The 18,625-nt window shown below is 42.0% G+C and overlaps 1 protein-coding gene across 1 annotated transcript in view; it reads right to left on the bottom strand.

Moving 5' to 3' along the window:
• Positions 1-18,625, bottom strand: part of cacna1ba (calcium channel, voltage-dependent, N type, alpha 1B subunit, a) — a 133,069-nt gene that overhangs the window by 80,554 nt on the left and 33,890 nt on the right. The window contains 4 exon segments of the mRNA XM_036144732.1: positions 5,530-5,633; positions 6,701-6,888; positions 8,258-8,413; positions 9,753-9,844. Coding sequence (XP_036000625.1) covers positions 5,530-5,633; positions 6,701-6,888; positions 8,258-8,413; positions 9,753-9,844 — 540 coding nt within the window.

The following is an 18,625-nucleotide window of genomic DNA, read 5'->3' as shown; positions in this document are numbered from 1 at the left end:
GGATTATGAATGAGGGCGGGATCAAACCTGCTGTGGTTTCAATATGTATGAATCTTTTTATATGCAACAAGCCTGCTATTTTATCCATCACAGCAGGTGTAGACTAGCAAGCACTTTTGCAACCCCTAAAAACAGCCAACTGGTTTACAATATTTGTGTCCCTCCGCTCGAGGACGCTTGACAAGTGTGACGTCACAGCTGTTTTCGTCACGTGACTGCTCTGGCCGGATTCGGGGAGCGCTGGAGGAGCCAAGCATACTGTAAAATTCTCTCGATTTTTATTACTTGGAGCATTTTTAGCTCGATTTCGACCAGCCACATGGAGAAAAAAAAGATAATCTACCATCATACACGATAAAACTGCTCTAGACGCACTGCTTTCTATTTGAACTTTAATCTTTTTCTCTCTGATGCCAGCTCCATGCGCATTCTATGTCACAAACCTTAGATTCACCATAGATATGCGTGAGAAGCTGAAGTTGGAAAGTGCAAATCCCTATAGAAATAGATATACATAGACCTCATAGTGCTCACCCTTCTCCATTCATCACCTTTGCTGGTGGACAAACTTAAAGAAATGGAGAAAGATTATGAGGCAGCACTTAGACCTTTTTACTGCAGCTCATCATCTCCTCCCAAGAGTTCTACTGCAGGGTTTTGTTTAAGTCATCTTAATGCTGTTGCTGGACTGCTGCTCCATGTCTCCTGGACTCTTCTGCATCTGAGGGTCAGCCTGATGCCTCAGACTCATCCACTGGGGGTCAGTTGGATGCCTCAGACTGCATCAGATTTGGATGTCTCAGATCACTGGGGTCATTGATTCTTTAAGTTAACACTTTTGATCCTGCCGTTGATGGACAGCTGACAGACACATCAAGCCCAAGTTCCTGCTCAGAATCACCTCTGAGTTCCAGAGCCAACCCATCATCTTCTGCACCATCTGTACCTTCTGACTTGATCTGTCACTGTTGCCAAGACTCCTGCAGAAGCATTTTCGGGCCTTAAAGACTCCTGATCTGGTGTTGTTGGCCATCAAGAGTTATGCTGCTATTAAGGCTCCTCCTTTGTATGTTTCATTTTTATGCTCAAACATTTATGTGCGGATACAGTATTCATCTTTATGTGGATGTAGGCTCAGTTGACTTATCAGTTGTTAGCTTTCTGTCAGCCTGATATAGCAGGTCATTTTGTCTGTACACTCATTTGTACAGACAAAATGACCGTTGGGGGTGTATGTCTTTAGATGAGATATGGCTCGATTGAATTTTAGCTAATTTAATATATTTTTCTCGTGTCAGAGAAAATATCTTTATCATGTTTTAGATATGTTATACTACACAAATTATTTTTACTAGCTAAGCTACACTCAACAAAAATAGAAATGCAACACTTTTGGTTTGGCTCTCATTTTTTATGAGATGAACTCAAAGATCTAAAAGTTTTTCCACATACACAACATAACTATTTCCCTCAAATATTGTTCACAAACCAGTCTAAATCTGTGATAGTGAGCACTTATATTTTGCTGAGATAATCCATCCCACCTCACAGGTGTGCCATATCAAGATGCTGATTAGACACCATGATTAGTGGACAGGTGTGCCTTAGACTGCCCACAATAAAAGGCCACTCTCAAAGGTGCAGTTATGTTTTATTGGGGGGGGGGGATCTGGGAACTCAGAAAACCAGTCAGTATCTGGTGGGACCACCATTTGCCTCACACAGTGCAACACATTTCCTTCGCATAGGTTGATCAGGTTGTCAGTTATGGCCTGTGGAATGTTGGTCCACTCCTCTTCAATGGCTGTGCGAAGTTGCTGGATATTGGCAGAAACTGGTACATGCTGCCGTATACACCGATCCAGAGCATCCCAAACATGCTCAACGGGTGACATGTCTGGTGAGTATGCCGGCCATGCAAGAACTGGGACATTTTCAGCTTCCAAGAATTGTGTACAGACCCTTGCAACATGGGGCCGCATTCTTGGATGTATGGCGCAACAATGGGCCTCAGGATCTCGTCACGGTATCTCTGTGTATTCAAAATCAATAAAATACAGCTGTGTTCTTCGTCCCTAACAGACGCCTGCCCATACCATAACCCCACCGCCACCATGGGCCGCTTGGTCCACAACATTGACATCAGAAAACCCCTCACCCACACGACGCCACACACGTTGTTTGCCATCTGCCCTGAACAGTGTAAACCGGGATTCATCCATGAAGAGAACACCTCTCTAAGGTGCCAGATGCCAGCGAATGTGAGCAGTTGCCCACTCAAGTCGGTAATGATAACTAACTGGAGTGAGGTGGAGACCCCGATGCAGATGAGCTGCCCTGAGACGGTTTCTGACAGTTTGTTAAGAAATTCTTTGGTTGTGTAAACCGATTGTTTCAGCAGCTGTCCAAGTGGCTGGTCTCAGACGATCTTGGAGGTGAACATGCTGGATGTGGAGGTCCTAGGCTGGTGTGGTTACACGTGGTCTGTGGTTGTGAGGCTGGTTGGATGTACTGCCAAATTCTCTGAAACACCTTTGGAGATGGCTTATGGTAGAGAAATTAAATGAACATTCAATACACGAGCAACAGCTCTGGTTGATATTCCTGCTCTCAGCATGCCAATTGCACGCTCCCTCAAATCTTGCGACATCTGTGGCATTGTGCTGTGTGATAAAACTGCACCTTTCAGAGTGGCCTTTTAATGTGGGCAGTCTAAGGCACACCTGTGCACTAATCATGGTGTCAAATCAGCATCTTGATATGGCACACCTGTCAGGTGGGTTGGATTATCTCAGCAAAGGAGAAGTTCTCACAATCACAGATTTAGACTGGTTTGTGAACAATATTTGAGAGAAATGGTGATATTGTGTATGTGGAAAAAGTTTTAGATCTTTGAGTTCATTGCAAAAGTGTTGCGTTTATATTTTTGTTGAGTGTATTTATTTTTTCTATTTTGTGTTTTTCTTCAGTTGTTAGTGTGTTCAAGTAGTGTTGTTAAACAGAATAATTGTAACAGGGAAATACTGGTTTAATACATTTTAACTAGCTAATCAAGGTCGCCTGGGATTATTTTAAATCAGTGAGCAAATGGTCTATAAGAATTTTTGAATCATCTCACTTTTGAGTTAACATCCAAATATACTTAGACATTTTCATTTGATTGTGATTATTGACTAATGATCAATAATTCCAACTGCAATCATAATTTAAGGTTATGAGCGTTTACTAGGGCATGCCTAACTCAGTTCTACAACTGGTTAGACACCCATCTTCCATATTAAATAAGGCTAATAATTGTTCACTAGCCAACTGCTAGTGATAATCATCAAAGGCTGATAGCCCTTAATCACAACCATTTGAGAAAAAATGTTGTTGTAGTTACCCTTTGATTAGAATAATATATTATAAATTGTACGGTAATATCCAATTATCCATCCATCCATCCAACCATTTTCTAACAATCAATGGGCGAGACGCAGGGTACACCCTGGACAGGTTGCCAGTCTATCGCAGTATCCAATTATAATTTTTAATAACATTCATAATCAAATAAGTAAAATTGCACAACACTACCTAGACTTTTGTGTTTTTTTCCAGTTCTAGTTCCAGTGCCTAACAATGGTTTCATAAAGCAAACATTGTTCTAATCGGGACAGAAATGAAGATTTGTGAGATTATGATCCCTTTGTGAATGTTTCTGGACTCCCTTGGAGGTCTGAAGCCTCTGAAACAGACATGTCTTTGCCCCCTGCCTTCTACAGATCAGATGATGGCCTTTAAACAGAGACATGGCCCCTGCAGGGGCCAGTCGGACAGCATCAGTGACCTTCCACTTTACCAGCTCACTGTAAAACCTTCTGACAACTTCTACAGAGAGAGCAGGAGATATGAACAACAAAAGGCAAATGGACACAGACGAAGGTTACCTGCATTCAAAGTTTTTATCCAGCCTTTCTATCTGTTTGTGTAGTAGATTAAACAATCTTTCTCTGTATTAACAAATATGAAACCAAGAACTGTAGATGAAGCCCAACAGCCAAACGTCTTTTTTTTTCTCGGGTGAAAGTGACAAGAACCACATTTGTTCTTTATTTTTAATCTTGAAATATTAAACAGGCAGTGTAGAAACCGGTATGAGATTTTAATGCATTTTTTCCAATTTAATTTTAATTTTATTACCAGCTCTTCCTATCTCCTTTTAAAGCAACATTGTGACGCAAGAACAAAATTCAGAAGGTTTAAGAGCAAAGGTGATCTCCTTCATTTTAATATGATCATACAAATTAAAAATACAGGATCTTGGACTTTTTGGCAGCATGTAGGAGTGACAAGGGATTATGGAGGCTTAAAAGACATCTCTACTTTTTATGCAATATTGATTAACAAACCTTTGGTTTTAAACTTAAAGTGTTAGGGACATGCGCTTATATGCTAAATCTAACTCAAACTGAAAAAGAGTAATTAAGTGATAAATTCTTCAATTAATATAAAGAAACAGTCTAAAGAACTGTGAAGGGTGATAAAATAAAATAGATGTGAAAAAAAGTTGCTTCCTGTACTTGTAAGAAAAACATGACAGTGCTGTGGATAACTTCACCATCACAGTAAAATTATATTATATAGCACAGAAAAACACAAACGCTTCAAATAGCACTGACACATGTCGGTGTCATCTACCTTTGCTGCTTTGATGAAGGGGCAGAATCACTCTGGAGAGCTCTGAACACTACATTCAGTCAGCAGCAGCTCACTTAAATTAAACTTTAAATTTACGTTTTAATAAAATCTTATCAATATTTAACTGGTTTTGCCACAGATGTGGAATTCACCTAAATTAGTAAGTGCAGGAAAAGTGTACACTCTGGAGTAGAGTTCTAGATGCAGGATGTCAAAGGGCTGTAGAACAGTAGCATTTCAGAGTTGTGTTGGACTGTAAATGCTTAAGCTACTGTCACACTCCCTTCTGGCAATGTATGCTGGCGTTTTGAACACTGCGGTATAAGGGTGTAATTGCAGGGAAACTAAAGAGATACTGTGGAACTTTGAGGCCTGTCTTTTGTCGTTTCTTTGTACATGTTTTAATTTTGATGCACTGCTGTTTTGATTTGTATGGATTGATTGAGATCAGTGATGTGCAATTCTGTGTTCTGCTAAGAACACAGGTCTCTGTGAGTGCTCCCAAATGCTCTACAATGGTAAGCACTTGTATAGCTCTTTATCAAGTCTAAAGGAACCCAATGCGCTTCACACTACTTCATTCACCCATTCATTTGCTGGGTGTGGTGAGCTACATTGTAGCCACAGCTGCCCTGGGGAGGACTGACAGAAGCAGAGCTGCCAGACAATCAGCACCAAGTGGCCCGTCTGACCACCGGCAACAGGCAAAGCAGGTGAAGTGTCTTGCCCAAGGACACAATGACTGAGACTGTTACTGGACAAACTCCCTAACTCCTACGTCATTGCTGCTCGTCTTAGCAAGAGAGTTTGGCTGAGAGTTTCTTAAAAGCTGCTTGCATTGTACAGACTCACCCTGACAGCACGCCTAGCACCAGGTTGAGCATGAAGAAGGATCCGATGATGATGAGAGGGATGAAGTATAGCCAGTTCCACATGTACCCTGAGGCATCATTGGCCTGAACACACACACACACACACACACAAAGACACAGTTAAAAAGAGTCATTTCGTTATGATATTGCACTCAAAGCCACGTTCTATCTGGGATTATTATGTACCTACCGTTCTAAAACTGTTAGTGTATCTCTGAATACAGTATGTAGACTTTTCAAACATATGCCTGTCGATGTAAAGGTCTTCAAAAATACCCAAAAAAACGAAAGAAAAAAAATTCTTAACTATGCATCCATCCTCTTCCGCTTATCCGGGGTCAGGTTGCGGGGGTAGCTGCTTCAGTAGGGAGCCCCAGACGTCCCTCTCTCCAGCCACTTGGGCCAGCTCCTCAGGAGGAATCCCAAGGCGTTCCCAGGCCAGCCGGGAGACATAGTCCCTCCAGCGTGTCCTGGGTCTTCCCCTGGGCCTCCTCCCAGTGGGACGTGCCCGGAACACCTCACCAGGGAGGCGTCCAGGAGGCATCCTGACCAGATGCCCAAACCACCTCAACTGGCTCCTCTCTATGTGGAGGAGCAGTGGCTCTACTCTGAGTCCTCCCCGGATGACTGAGATCCTCACCCTATCTCTAAGGGAGAGCCCAGACACACTACGGAGAAAACTCATTTCGGCCACTTATATCGGTCATGACCCAAAGCTCATGGCCATAGATGAGGGTAGGAACGTAGATCGACCGGTAAATCGAGAGCTTTGCCTTTTGGCTCAGCTCTCTCTTCACCACAACGTACCGGTACAGCGCCCGCTTCACAGCAGACGCTGCACCAATCCGCCTGTGGATCTCCTGCTCCATCTTCCTCTCATTCGTGAATAAATTTTTAACTATTTAAATTTAAAGTTATTTTTATATTTATTTTTTGAATCCCAACAAGAATCGGTTTAACATTTATTTACGTGATTTTTGTGAACGCCATTTTCGTTTTTTGGCATACGTACATTTTGAATATGAACTCTACGCAATTTTTTAAAATCGAGACGCCAGCTGTGACCAGCACCCAGACCACACATCAGGAACCATTTATCACTAACTGACAGCATGTAAACATGCAGATGTGTTTTCTGCAGTAAAACTCACGTTGTAGAGTATGTCCACCCATCCCTCCATAGTGATACACTGAAAAACCGTGAGAATGGCAAAAAGGATGTTGTCAAAGTTCGTGATCCCAAAGTTAGGTCCAAGCCAATATTCTTCACAGACAGTCCCGTTGCCGCACGTCCTCGCTGGAGGCTCTAATCCACAAGGGAAATCTGCCACCTGTTCCTCTACAGCCACAAACACACACATTTACACACAGTTGGACACAAAACAGATCCTGTTTTTTTAGATGGCAAGGATTTTACCACGCTGTATTTGTCATATGAAGATACAAAAAAGAATTGCACAGCATAAACACGTACATTGGTTAAACTGTGATGCTATGAAAGATGACATTTCAATATAGACATTTTTATAATGTACCAAATTAAATAATATGGTTAATACACATACAACACTTTAAATCACTGAGCTATATAATACACTGGAGTGCTGATTTTGCCTAAAAACTGAAGTCACTGGCCGCCATCTTGCTCCTCCCTACTCTCCCAGAATCCCACAGGATTTGGTTGCAATAACAAGCAGCTTTCTGGCTGAGTGAAAACGTTTCACAGGTAATTCTACAGTCAGTGGATGTACTAACACTATCAACTACTAGGAAATTAGGTGCTGAAATATTTTACATGTTATTCATATTAAATATATATGTATGTATATATAAGTATGTGTATGTATGTATATATATGTATACACATATGTAAATATATGTTTTTGTACATTGTTATTTATATATTTATAAATGTTAAACATATATATTTAAATGAATAAAATGCAAAATATTTCAGCACATGACTTTCTCAGTACTTGATATTTTTAGAACATAACATAAAACTATATGGCATTTGACATTTTAAAAGTCTTAAGCCCCTCCCTGAACATGAGAAAATCCTCGTTATTCGATGCTGTAGCGCACATATTCCCTAGTTACTGGGGGGAAATAGGGAGTACCAATATGGCGGCTGGTGGCTTCAAAGCGACTCGTTCAAACAGACGGTGATTAGCACTCCAGTGTATTATATAGCTCAGTGCTTTAAATACAAAAATAAAATTTTATATATATATCTATAAAATCAGCCCACCAAAATATTTTGACTACAAATGATCTTATTTTGTTATGTTAGCAGGAAGTACAAATAATTTTGGCAACATGGAACCAATGGATGCAAAGAAATGATCTGAAAACATTATGCAACTTGCAAGTGGATCAAATTTCGAGGACTAGAAAGTGTTCTCAAATCCAACAACTGCAGCTTTTTTAGGATATAGTCAGTGTGCAGGTTCTACAAACTACCAAGTGTAGTCAAAGGACGGAAAACCTGGAACTCATTACTGTGCGCAGGAAGAGTATGGCTGCCCATATCTTTCTGTACAACAAAACTGACAGTGTTGCTGGAAACGCTACCATTCCAAAAAAATGTTTGATATGACATCCATCACAGTTTGGGAACACTCAAAGAAGTGTCTCCATTCAGATTGATAAGTATTCAAGTAGGTCAAGAATTTAGACAAAAATCTCTATGTCTTCATCTTACTTACTTGTTGTATCATTCTTGAAGCACGTTCGATGAAATTTGCCAATGTAGAAGTCCAGGCCAATGATGGCAAACATGAGGATGGCGAAGAAAAGCAGCATTCCAATCTGTAGCAGAGGTACCATCGCTTTCATAATGGACTTCAACACCACTTGAAGACCTAGGAACAAACATGAGAAACGTCTTGCTTCAAAATAACATTTAGGACAGTTTTTGCACTAATGTCTCAACAGCTAAAAGCCAAGCAGCCATTGTTGCACCTTAATCGGCTAGACAGATAGATGATGTGACGGTGAATGCATCAAAGGAAAGAGGCTGATAAGAAAAGAGAAATATTATGGCAATTAGATGTAAATGTTTTTACTTACTCATGAAGTTAGCAATTCATAATATCTGTAATGTGTTTTAAAATTAAGTTACAGGACGTGCCAGAGGTGTAAGAAGCTACTGGATGAATGAAACATGAATAAAACAAGAATGTTCCCTGGAAGTAAATCTCTGGCTCATGTTACTGCCCGGTACCATCCAGGTTGAAGTTTTCCCTAGTTATTCCAAGTAATGTACACACTCGCTTACTTGTGAAAAATGGACAAACTGCACACAACTGCAGCTGTAAAATGTCAATAATTAAACAAATCTACCAGAAGCAATACATTGTTCTACTCAGTTGCTGGCATTTTTTGTACCATAAGTTCCACTTTTATATGAAGGGACATGTCCTTCTTTAACCATGAACAGGAGCACATCCCTTCACAAAATGGTCGGATACCATTTTCATTTCTTACAACCAGACAAAAAACTTAATTGTTATTCAGGCAACTCATCTTAAAAGTTTAAACTACAGCTGGGGATAAGATGATATCACCATATATCTCAAAATAATTTTTTACTTGATAGACATAGGAGAAAGGGTCGATGTAGACCTTCAATATACAGAAAAGATGAATAGCCAAGGATAATAAGAGTTGCTCCAGGTTGGACCAGTCAAGTGCCTGGAATAGTGCCATGCAAAGTTAGATTGATGCAGTCAGCACAGTAGCAGCCAGATGTGCTAACCGCTAATGTTTGGGCAGCTGTAGCCTCTTACTTCAGGTAACAGGTAGGAGAAGAAGAAAAGACGGAAGACACAGCAAATGACATTGTTGACAAAACAGTGCAGCGGTGTGGAACTATTTTGGCTATTTAAAGTCAGACATAAATCAAAGTAGCATGCACTGCAAGTTAAGTTCAGTGCATGTTTCAAGAAAATAGAATTTGTGTATTTTTGTCGTCTTGTATATTTTTGTTGTCGTTTTCCCATATCAGCTCACCCAAGTTTAAACTGCTTTTCCTTTCTATTTATTTTTAAAACTGGGGTGTGCCTTGAAACAACAATATCTCTACTAAAGTTTCCTACACAAGGTTACACCAATGTCTCAGTATTGGACTAAGTGGGACTGTTTCTTCGCTTTTATCATCACTATTACCTTCTTCATCAGTCCCAATATTTGTGAACTTACTTGGAATGCCAGAGACAAGTTTGAGGGGCCGCAGAACTCGTACTGCTCTCAGTGTTCTCAGATCAAAATCCGCTCCTACAGTGGCAAGGATCCTGCACACAGAATACAGTCACATTCAAAACCAGGTGTCCATTTACTGCCCCTTTGCAATGGTTGTCCTCTGACTTTACAATGTTCCCCAAAAAGGATATTAGATATTGCACATCAGTGATTGACAACTCAATATCAGAACAACTATGCCATGCTTGTGCAGTTGTTGCTTACAATTACTATTCCACTACAATATATACATACATATATATCTGAAGCACCACAAATACACAAATATGTGGAACCACAGAGTTCATAGAGACTAGCAGAATTTAAAACCATCATGCTTGGGTGTACATGGGAGGTTCTGAGAGGTCTTCACACTATGGAGAAACAACAGTGAGGTGCTTAAAACATTTAATCCTGAGATTAACAAAGCTTTTATTATCATTCTCTATTATGTTTGGATCAACAAAGCCAAAATGTTCTCTTGGTCTAATTTAATAAGTGGCAGTAAAACCCGTTTTCCTTCCTCCTTGTGTGAACATATAACTAATATTGTCTCATAATACCTGATAATAATACTATCCCACAGGAGTGTTTGCTGCACAGGGCTCTTTCTTTATTTTACTCCAACACAGATTCATGATCATGTGAGTTTTGTAGCTCTGCATGATTCTGTTTGTGGAGCACCATAGAGGAAGACCGCTGGAGAGGCAGCGTAGAAAAGGATGCATGTTGGAAATAATACAAAGGAAATGATGCCGAGGAGATGAACAGCAGAAGAAGCAAGAGCAGCAAAGAAATGGAGAGATGATTAAAGAAGGGGGACCCAAAGCAGAGACCATTCAGAGTTACCATGGAAACAAAGGAGACTGATGTCATTAGAGACTAACAGCCAGAAGACCAGCAGTGGACAAGAGAGAACATTACATTTTCTCACGCTTACGCTTTGAGCAGAGGTGGGTAGTAACTTTACAGTTACTCAGTTACATTTCCTTGAGTCATTTTTAAAAATGTACCTTTAGAAGTAATTTTACTGCATTACACTTTAAACTTCTAATTAATATTACTTTTAAGTAAAGCTGTTCTCGAGTATAATTTCTGGCTGCTCTACCCACTTCTAGTGACTTCACTAAATAAAGATCAGACATGAATAAACAATATTCTTACTGTAACTGCTTTGCACTGTTCTAACATTACTTCTGCAGGAATGTATTATAAATAACATCATCCTTTGTAATGATGTTATTTATATTTATTTATATTTATATATTGTGCAAAGTTTTTTTTGTCTGTATGATTACATAATTTACACAAATTTAATTGGTTGTTAAAATCAGTCAGTTACTCAAATACTTTTTTTTATTCCTACTTGAGTAAAATGTTTGGCTACTCTACAAACCTCTGACTTTCGGATTCCTGTAAGAGTAAAATTTAGGAATTTTACCAACTATTTTGGCCATGATTATAAACACTGTTTATTAAACAGATTATCTTAATAAATTTTTACAGTCATTTTTTTCAATTTTATGACCCTATGATTTTTATATTAGCCAATACCAATATAGGTATAGTGAAAAATGTCCCTCTAGTAAATACAGAATAATAGAACACTGGGAATATTTCACCAGCTTCTTGGAACTGTCAGAGCTCACATGTTATGTGTCATTGAATTCTGAAAGGAAACACCATTATTATTGTATTATTATTGCATTTTATGTGTTAATAGTATACTCTCAAACTAAGAACTTCTTATTTAACAAACTGATCACCACTCCTCAAAGAAATTAGTTTTGTTACACTGAGACCTGGATACAGCAGAAGAACTCATTATAAATAAACCATGACCAGCATGAACAGGACTTTTATTGATTTTTACACTTAGCTAACTGTTTCAAACATGACTTGATGTTGCATGTTCAGGGTATAGGAATACAACTAATGTCGGCTGTGTCATGTTTCTGACCAGGGATCTGTCAAGCATCTCAGGGCCTGCCAAATATATGTTTGGGGGCTCTGCAAATACAAGGGACTTGACAATCAATTGGTTTGTTTTAAACAGCACAGAGCCATCCTAAATCCAAGAGCCCTGTCTTCAAAGCTACAGGAAGACTAGGCTTATTGTGTGGTGGACATGCTCTCCACCATTTTGCTACACTACTTTGTTGGTGGCATTGTATGGACAGGGAGGGGCTAAGCCCTGAGTGGCAACTATTCACATGGACATACATGCATGCGTGGCCTGCCCGGCAGTGGCGGTTCTAGACCAAATTTACCAAGGGGGCCAAGGTGGGGCCAGTGTTTTTTTCACAGGGGCACATAAAATAAGGAAATCATAAAACAGGGCAATATTTAATCGCTTAATTTGAAGTGAGACACTTGTGGCACTGATACTGCAGGTTTCAGATCCCTGATTTAGCAGATGAAAACTGTGATCCCAGCTCAATGCTGTTGAAGCTAAAAGTAAAACACCTTGATTTTTAAACCCTTGTTAGGGTGAAATTGTAAAGGTACAAAAAATAAAATTGGTCAAAGTGACAAATCAGGTGTGGTTTCTTCACCAATGCATATAATCGTAAGAAGTTTATTTAATTTATGTCTTTAGTACAGAGGCCATAACAGGGGCCTGGACTATTTCTACAGGGGCACTGGCCCCTGTGGGCCCCTGTCTAGAGCCGCCCCTGCTGCCCGGCTTTGAAAACAATAGACTGGAGAACAGCACTGAGAGATGGTATGTGACGTTATACCATATTCCATCTAAAAAGATACCTTTAGTTCTTCGCATCACTATTTTTTAGTTATTTCTAGCTAAAAAAATTTAATTTTGTTTATAACTCCTATAAACAGCAAGGGCAACAGGAGTGGTGCAACAATCTTTGCTGCTAATAATACATAGGTTACCTGAACTGGTATATGGAAGGAGCTAAAACAGTCTCAATATTTACAAATAGACACTCCAGGTTGGTAAAAGCACACATATGATTCATCAACAGACAAACAGGATTCACAAATACACACTGAATTCACAAATCAGACACAAAATTTAAAATCATAGAAGATTGACAAATTCACATAAAATTCTCAGCAATAAAAAAATAGATACTACAGTTCAGATTTTTTGGGGGGGGTTAGAGATTTATCGCAACTTTAGTGGCTCGCTTTTTTTTTTTTTCAGTGTCCTGTCTAGCAATGTGGCAATAGGAATTGATGTCCCAATGCCAGATAGAGCTCGACAGATTTTGCTTTTACAAGTGGAGCGAACAGCTTTCGCCATAGTGCTCTGCTTGATTTATGCTTGTAAATAGCTTTATTGTGATTCCTGCAGGGATAATTTCAAATTATATGGACACTACAATAGGAGAGTAAAGGAAGAACAAGAAGAGAGAAAAAAAAGAGAAGAGGTGAAAGAAAGAAGAGATAAAATGGAGAGAGTGATAAAACGTTCTTCGTCTGCTCCATCACCTGGAAAGAGAGATGCAAAAAGAACTGAACAACCAACAGACATAAAGCAACAGATACAATCGAATAACACCTAGATGCCATTACTAGTGAAAGAACAAAAATAAATAAATAAATTATAGGCTTTCTGTATATAAGTGAAAATTTAATACCTGGGACCCAGCACATGTGGGAGTTTGTGAGAGTGCACTAGTTTAGGTGAAAATTATCCAGAAGGAAATAGCTCGATAATGGTTGTGGAGAACCAAAGGCCCGCCTTCCCCGAGCACAGAGGCAGGATTCAGGGGACCCATAACCCCGGACTCCCAAAGGGGCCCCTAAAGCAGGGCGCCCAGGAGGGGCCGACACAGGATATCTGCAACACCCCCCCCCCCCACCCCAAAGGAAAGAGGAGAGACGACCCCGAGGAAATCCCCCAGCCACCGCAATGCCGACGCCCCCAAGAGCCGCGGGGACAAGCCCGTGGGCTCCGCTGGCAGCCAGCCCCGCTGAGGTGGTCCCGGCCATGGGCCCTGAGGGCCAGAGGCCCCAGGGGCACCCCGCCCTCGCGGCGGGGGCCCCGGCCGCCCCCCGGGGGGCCAGGCCCCGCGAAGCAGCCGCCGGGAGTGGGCCAGCGCACGCCCGGGAATCCGCCACAAACCTGAGGCCCACCAATGCGCCAGAGGGCCAAGGCGCCTGCCAGCGCAGCGGAGGAGGGTAGGACGTGGGGGGATGGGCTCCGCACCTAGCGAAGACTTGAGATGTTCTTGGGAGAGGGAGCGGACCACACCCAACCCTGGGGAAAAAAAAGGAAAACTAGTTCACCCCATCCCTCCCTAGTGCCCCACTCACCACACACAGATTTGAAAAAAAAGAAAAAAAAGGACGCTGTACACACATTCCAACATAACACTCACATCCAACACTGACAAGAGGGGGGGGGGTCACCCCAAATCAACTATACGACTGCTGGTGCCCGACCCCCGGCCCCACTCCCGGACCAGACGCCTCCTGGACCAGACGCCCCAAAGAGGGTGGGCCAACACGACCCATACGAGCCACCGAGCCAGAACCCCCCCTCACCCCTAAATACCTAATAAACCCCCTCCCTCCCCCACCTTACCCTAGACACCCCTGCCCCACCCCCTCCTTGGGGGAGCGGAGGTGTCAGCCCCAGACCTGGCAAGCCGCTGACTACCCATAGCAGCCCCCCACCAAGACCCCGGACACAGTGGCCCACACCTCCTCCAGGCCCCAGACTCCTTGCCGCCATCGGAGAACGGGGGTGTGCAAAAGTCCCCGATCCTCTCTACGCTCGCTCAGATGTGGTGTTGTTGCATGTTGTTCTCAAGTGTGTTTAAAAACTGGGAGCGGCAAAGTGGGTGCATGGCACAGCCCACCCCCCCTCCGGAAGGAGGCTGGTGCCAGCGGACCCCCTCCAGGCAACTGCCCAGAACCCTCAATGTCTAAGTGCTAGAGGAGGTGAAGGGAGCCGTCCAAGGTGAAGCCCACACAACATGAGCCCCCCCCAGACGTCTTCCCCCCACACCATGGCCTACATGAGTGTGCATTGTGAAAATGTTTGGAGTGAAAGTGTATAAGATGCATGATAAAATTGGGGAGAGGGGCGTCACCAGAAAGTGGCAACCTCCAGTAACGCCCCCTCCCCAAGGATCTACATGTGTGGCGGCGTGATGGAGCAGGCAGAGGGAGTAGTCCGGGGATGGGGAACAAAGGACTGGGAAGTCATCCCAGGCAGCCAGCTCCCCTACTTACTCCAATAGGCACCCCCGCTCCTCGAAAGCCCCACCCAGAGAAGGGGGCCTCGCCAGCGGCACCACCGTAGCCCGGGGGCCAGAGGCCGCAGGGCCCGCCAGCCAACCACCCACCAGGACCAACACCTCAAATCCCCCTGCCCACCCACCAAGCCTACTGGCTTTACCCCCTCCCCAAAAAAATTAAGTAAATAAATAAATAAGAGGGGGGGGGACCCTGGCCAGCCAGCCCGCACGAGCCATCCCAAACCCCACCCCCCAAGCGAAACCCACACCGGGAGACGACACGGACCAGGACCGGACAGGGGGCCGGACACAAGCCAATCAGAACGTCCATCTCTCCCCCCCCCCACCCGTAGATTTTAATCCCTCCACCAAAACAAACATTCAAACAACTCACCATACATTTGACAGTAGACATCCAGGCTGGGTAAGTCCCTACTCCCCCTCCTTCCCCCTCCCCCCACTAGCAGAGTGCCTATCCAATGAAGGAGAAGAGCATCTGCCCTGTGATGTTAATGACCATGCCCCCCTACCAGCTCAACAGGCCCCGGGGCCCCCCAGCGCACCAGAGGCCTCGTGCAGGGGCGGACACCCGGACGCGCGCCGGCCCCCACCAAAAGCGGCACACCCACCAGAACCGGAACCCCCGAGGCCCCGCCGGGGCCCCCGCCCGAGGGCGTCGCGCCCCAGGGACCCCAGGCCCCCAGACCCACCCCGGCCCCACCCAGCAGCAGCACAGCTACCAGGTCAGTAACCCACGTCCGTCACCACGCAGCTCCCCAAGAGCGCCGCAAGCGGTTGCTGTAGGCCGCCCGTAGGCCTCCCAAGCCCCTCCCAGATGGGGGCAACAGACCCTGGAGTCAGATCCACCAGGCGCCCCACTCCCAGTGCCCCCAGAGCCCCAGGAACCCCTCCATCCAGCCACTGCGCCCTGCAGGAAGCAACCCACCGCCCCCTATTCCACTAAGTGATGGTGTTGATCAGAGGAGCCCAAAGATACCAATCAGATGTGGATGCAGATGCTGTCTCAAGATTAATATGGTCCAACAAAAGATATCTATACTGATTGATACTGAGATTTTCTTTACTTTTCCAATTCATGAGGATAGTTTTCTTTGCGATACATAATGCAGTGAAAACCATGTAAACTATTTCTTTTTCCAGAGGACTTTCCTCAAAATTACAGAGCAAGCAAACTGATGGGGAAGGTGTATTTTTACAGCTCGGGCACTTTGATAAGTCCTTACATATCTGTGTCCAGAACCTCTGGACTGGTGTGCATAACCATAACGCATGAATATAATTATCAGGATGATTGCCTATGTAGTGTGGACAGATATTAGATTGTGCCAAACCCATCTTGAATAATCTTTGTCCTGTGTAGTGTACTCTGTGAAGGATTTTGTATTGTATTAGTTGTAAGTTGGTGTTTCTAGTCAATTTGAAAGTTCTTAGACATATCTGAGCCAAGAAGTTTTGTTCAAAGATGACTGATAAATCCTTTTCCCATTTCATAATAGGAAGAGATATTGAATCATCTATTTTAGTCAGTGTCCTGTATGATTTAGACAGTAGTTTGGGGGGTCGGGGGGTTAAATCTAGGAACTCTAATATATTAGTTGGGATTTGTAAACCACCATTAATATGCTTATATTTATTTCTAATTATAGATTTAACTTTTTCATATTCCAAGAATTTATTTTTACTAATGCCATATTGCATATTTAGTTTAGCAAAATTGATGAACTCAAGTTCCGTCAAGTAGATGTTCCAGATATTTAATACCTTTATTCTTCCAGTATGTAAAGTTTATCATTTTATTATTTTGTAGGATATCAGGGTTATTCCAGATAGGTGTACGACTGCATGGGATAAGAGATGACTTTGTCATTTTAAGGAACTCCCACCATGCTGTCAGAGTAAAACTAATATTGATATTTTTGAAGCATGTATGCCGTTTTGTATTTGAGCTAATAAACGGCAAATCTGAAATCATGATATTATTGCACATTTCCTGTTCTATATCTAACCAAGGCTCATCTAGATGACTATTTTTTATCCATTTAGAGATGTATTGTAGCCTATTTGCTAAGTAATAGTTATGGAAGTTAGGCAAATCTAATCCTCCTCTGTCTTTAGTCTTCTGTATTGTCTTTAAGCTAATACGTAGGGGTTTATCTTTCCAAAGAAATTTAGAAATGGCAGAGTCTAGAGATTTAAACCAGTCGGATGATGGTTTATTGGGGATCATTGAAAATAAATAAATAATTAATTCTAGGTAGGACCATCATTTTTATTGAAGCTACCCTACCCATAAGTGAAATTGGATCGATTTCCATCTTTTAAGGTCCTCTTCTATCCTGTTTAAAAGTGGGGCGTGGTTAAGTTTAAGTAAATCCGTTAATTTAGACGACACAGTAATACCTAAATATTTAATATTTCCTGATTGCATTTGTAAATCTAGGGAGTTTTCGAGAGAGCAATTAATTGACAGTACCGTAGATTTAGACAGGTTTAACGAGTAATCTGATAGTTTAGAGAAAGATTCTAGTATTAAAACCTGAAGCGGTTTTAATACTCATTACTAATTACTTGTAAAAGAGAATTATTTGAATGCTGGAGATAAAGTAATACATCATCCGCGTACAGACTAATCTTATGCTCTATTTTCATGCATTTTATACCTTTTACAGCTTTTGTTTGTCTGATTGTTGCTGCTAGAGGTTCTATAAAGATGGCAAAAAGTGATGGAGAAAGAGGGCATCCTTGCCTGGTGCCCCTCTGTAGACAAAAACTGGAAGATATTTGATTATTTGTCCTGACACAGGCTGTTGGAGAATTGTATAGAATTTTTAACCAATTTATGAATAAATCGCCAAAACCGAATTTATGAAGAGTAGCGAATAAAAATTTCCAATTTACTCTATCAAATGCTTTTTCTGCGCCTAAAGACAATATATTGGTTTTAATGTTTTTACTGTAGGAATAATCAATTAAATTAAGTAATCTGCGTGTATTTGTAGATGACTGCCTTCCTCTGATGAAACCAGTTTGATCTGGATGTATTATGAGAGGAGTAACTTTGTCTAATCTTTTTGCAAAAGCTTTACAGATTATCTTAATATCCACATTAATTAAGGATATGGGACGATAACTGGTGGGCAACATACATGGTAGGGAATCCATCTGGACCTGGAGCCTTTTTATTAGGCATGCTTTTAAGAGCTTCCTGGGTTTCAACTGTTGTCAGTGGGGAGTCCAGTGTCATTTTTTGGTTATCTGATAATTTAGGAAGTGTAATTTTATCCAGAAATTGCTTGATATCCTTCTCTGATGGATTTATCTGTGGCGTGTATAAAGATTTGTAGAAATCGCGGAAGGTATTATTTATACAATCCGGCTCACTTACTGTATTACCAGTTGAATCTGTAACTGCAAATATAGTAGTTTTCTCCTTATTTATTTTAAGCTGATTAGCTAGGAAGCTTCCTGACTTATTGCCATGTTAAAAATTTTCTATTCGAAGTCTTTGTATTAGAAATCTATCTTGCTTTTCAATATAGTGGTTTAGTTCTAATTTTACTTCACGATTTTACCTAACTTTCCTTCTTCTTGAGAGGATTC

This window comes from Fundulus heteroclitus, chromosome 12 (genome assembly GCF_011125445.2).
Source record: "Fundulus heteroclitus isolate FHET01 chromosome 12, MU-UCD_Fhet_4.1, whole genome shotgun sequence".
Classification (NCBI taxonomy): domain Eukaryota; kingdom Metazoa; phylum Chordata; class Actinopteri; order Cyprinodontiformes; family Fundulidae; genus Fundulus; species Fundulus heteroclitus.
This window is presented reverse-complemented; position numbering and strand designations above follow the sequence as displayed.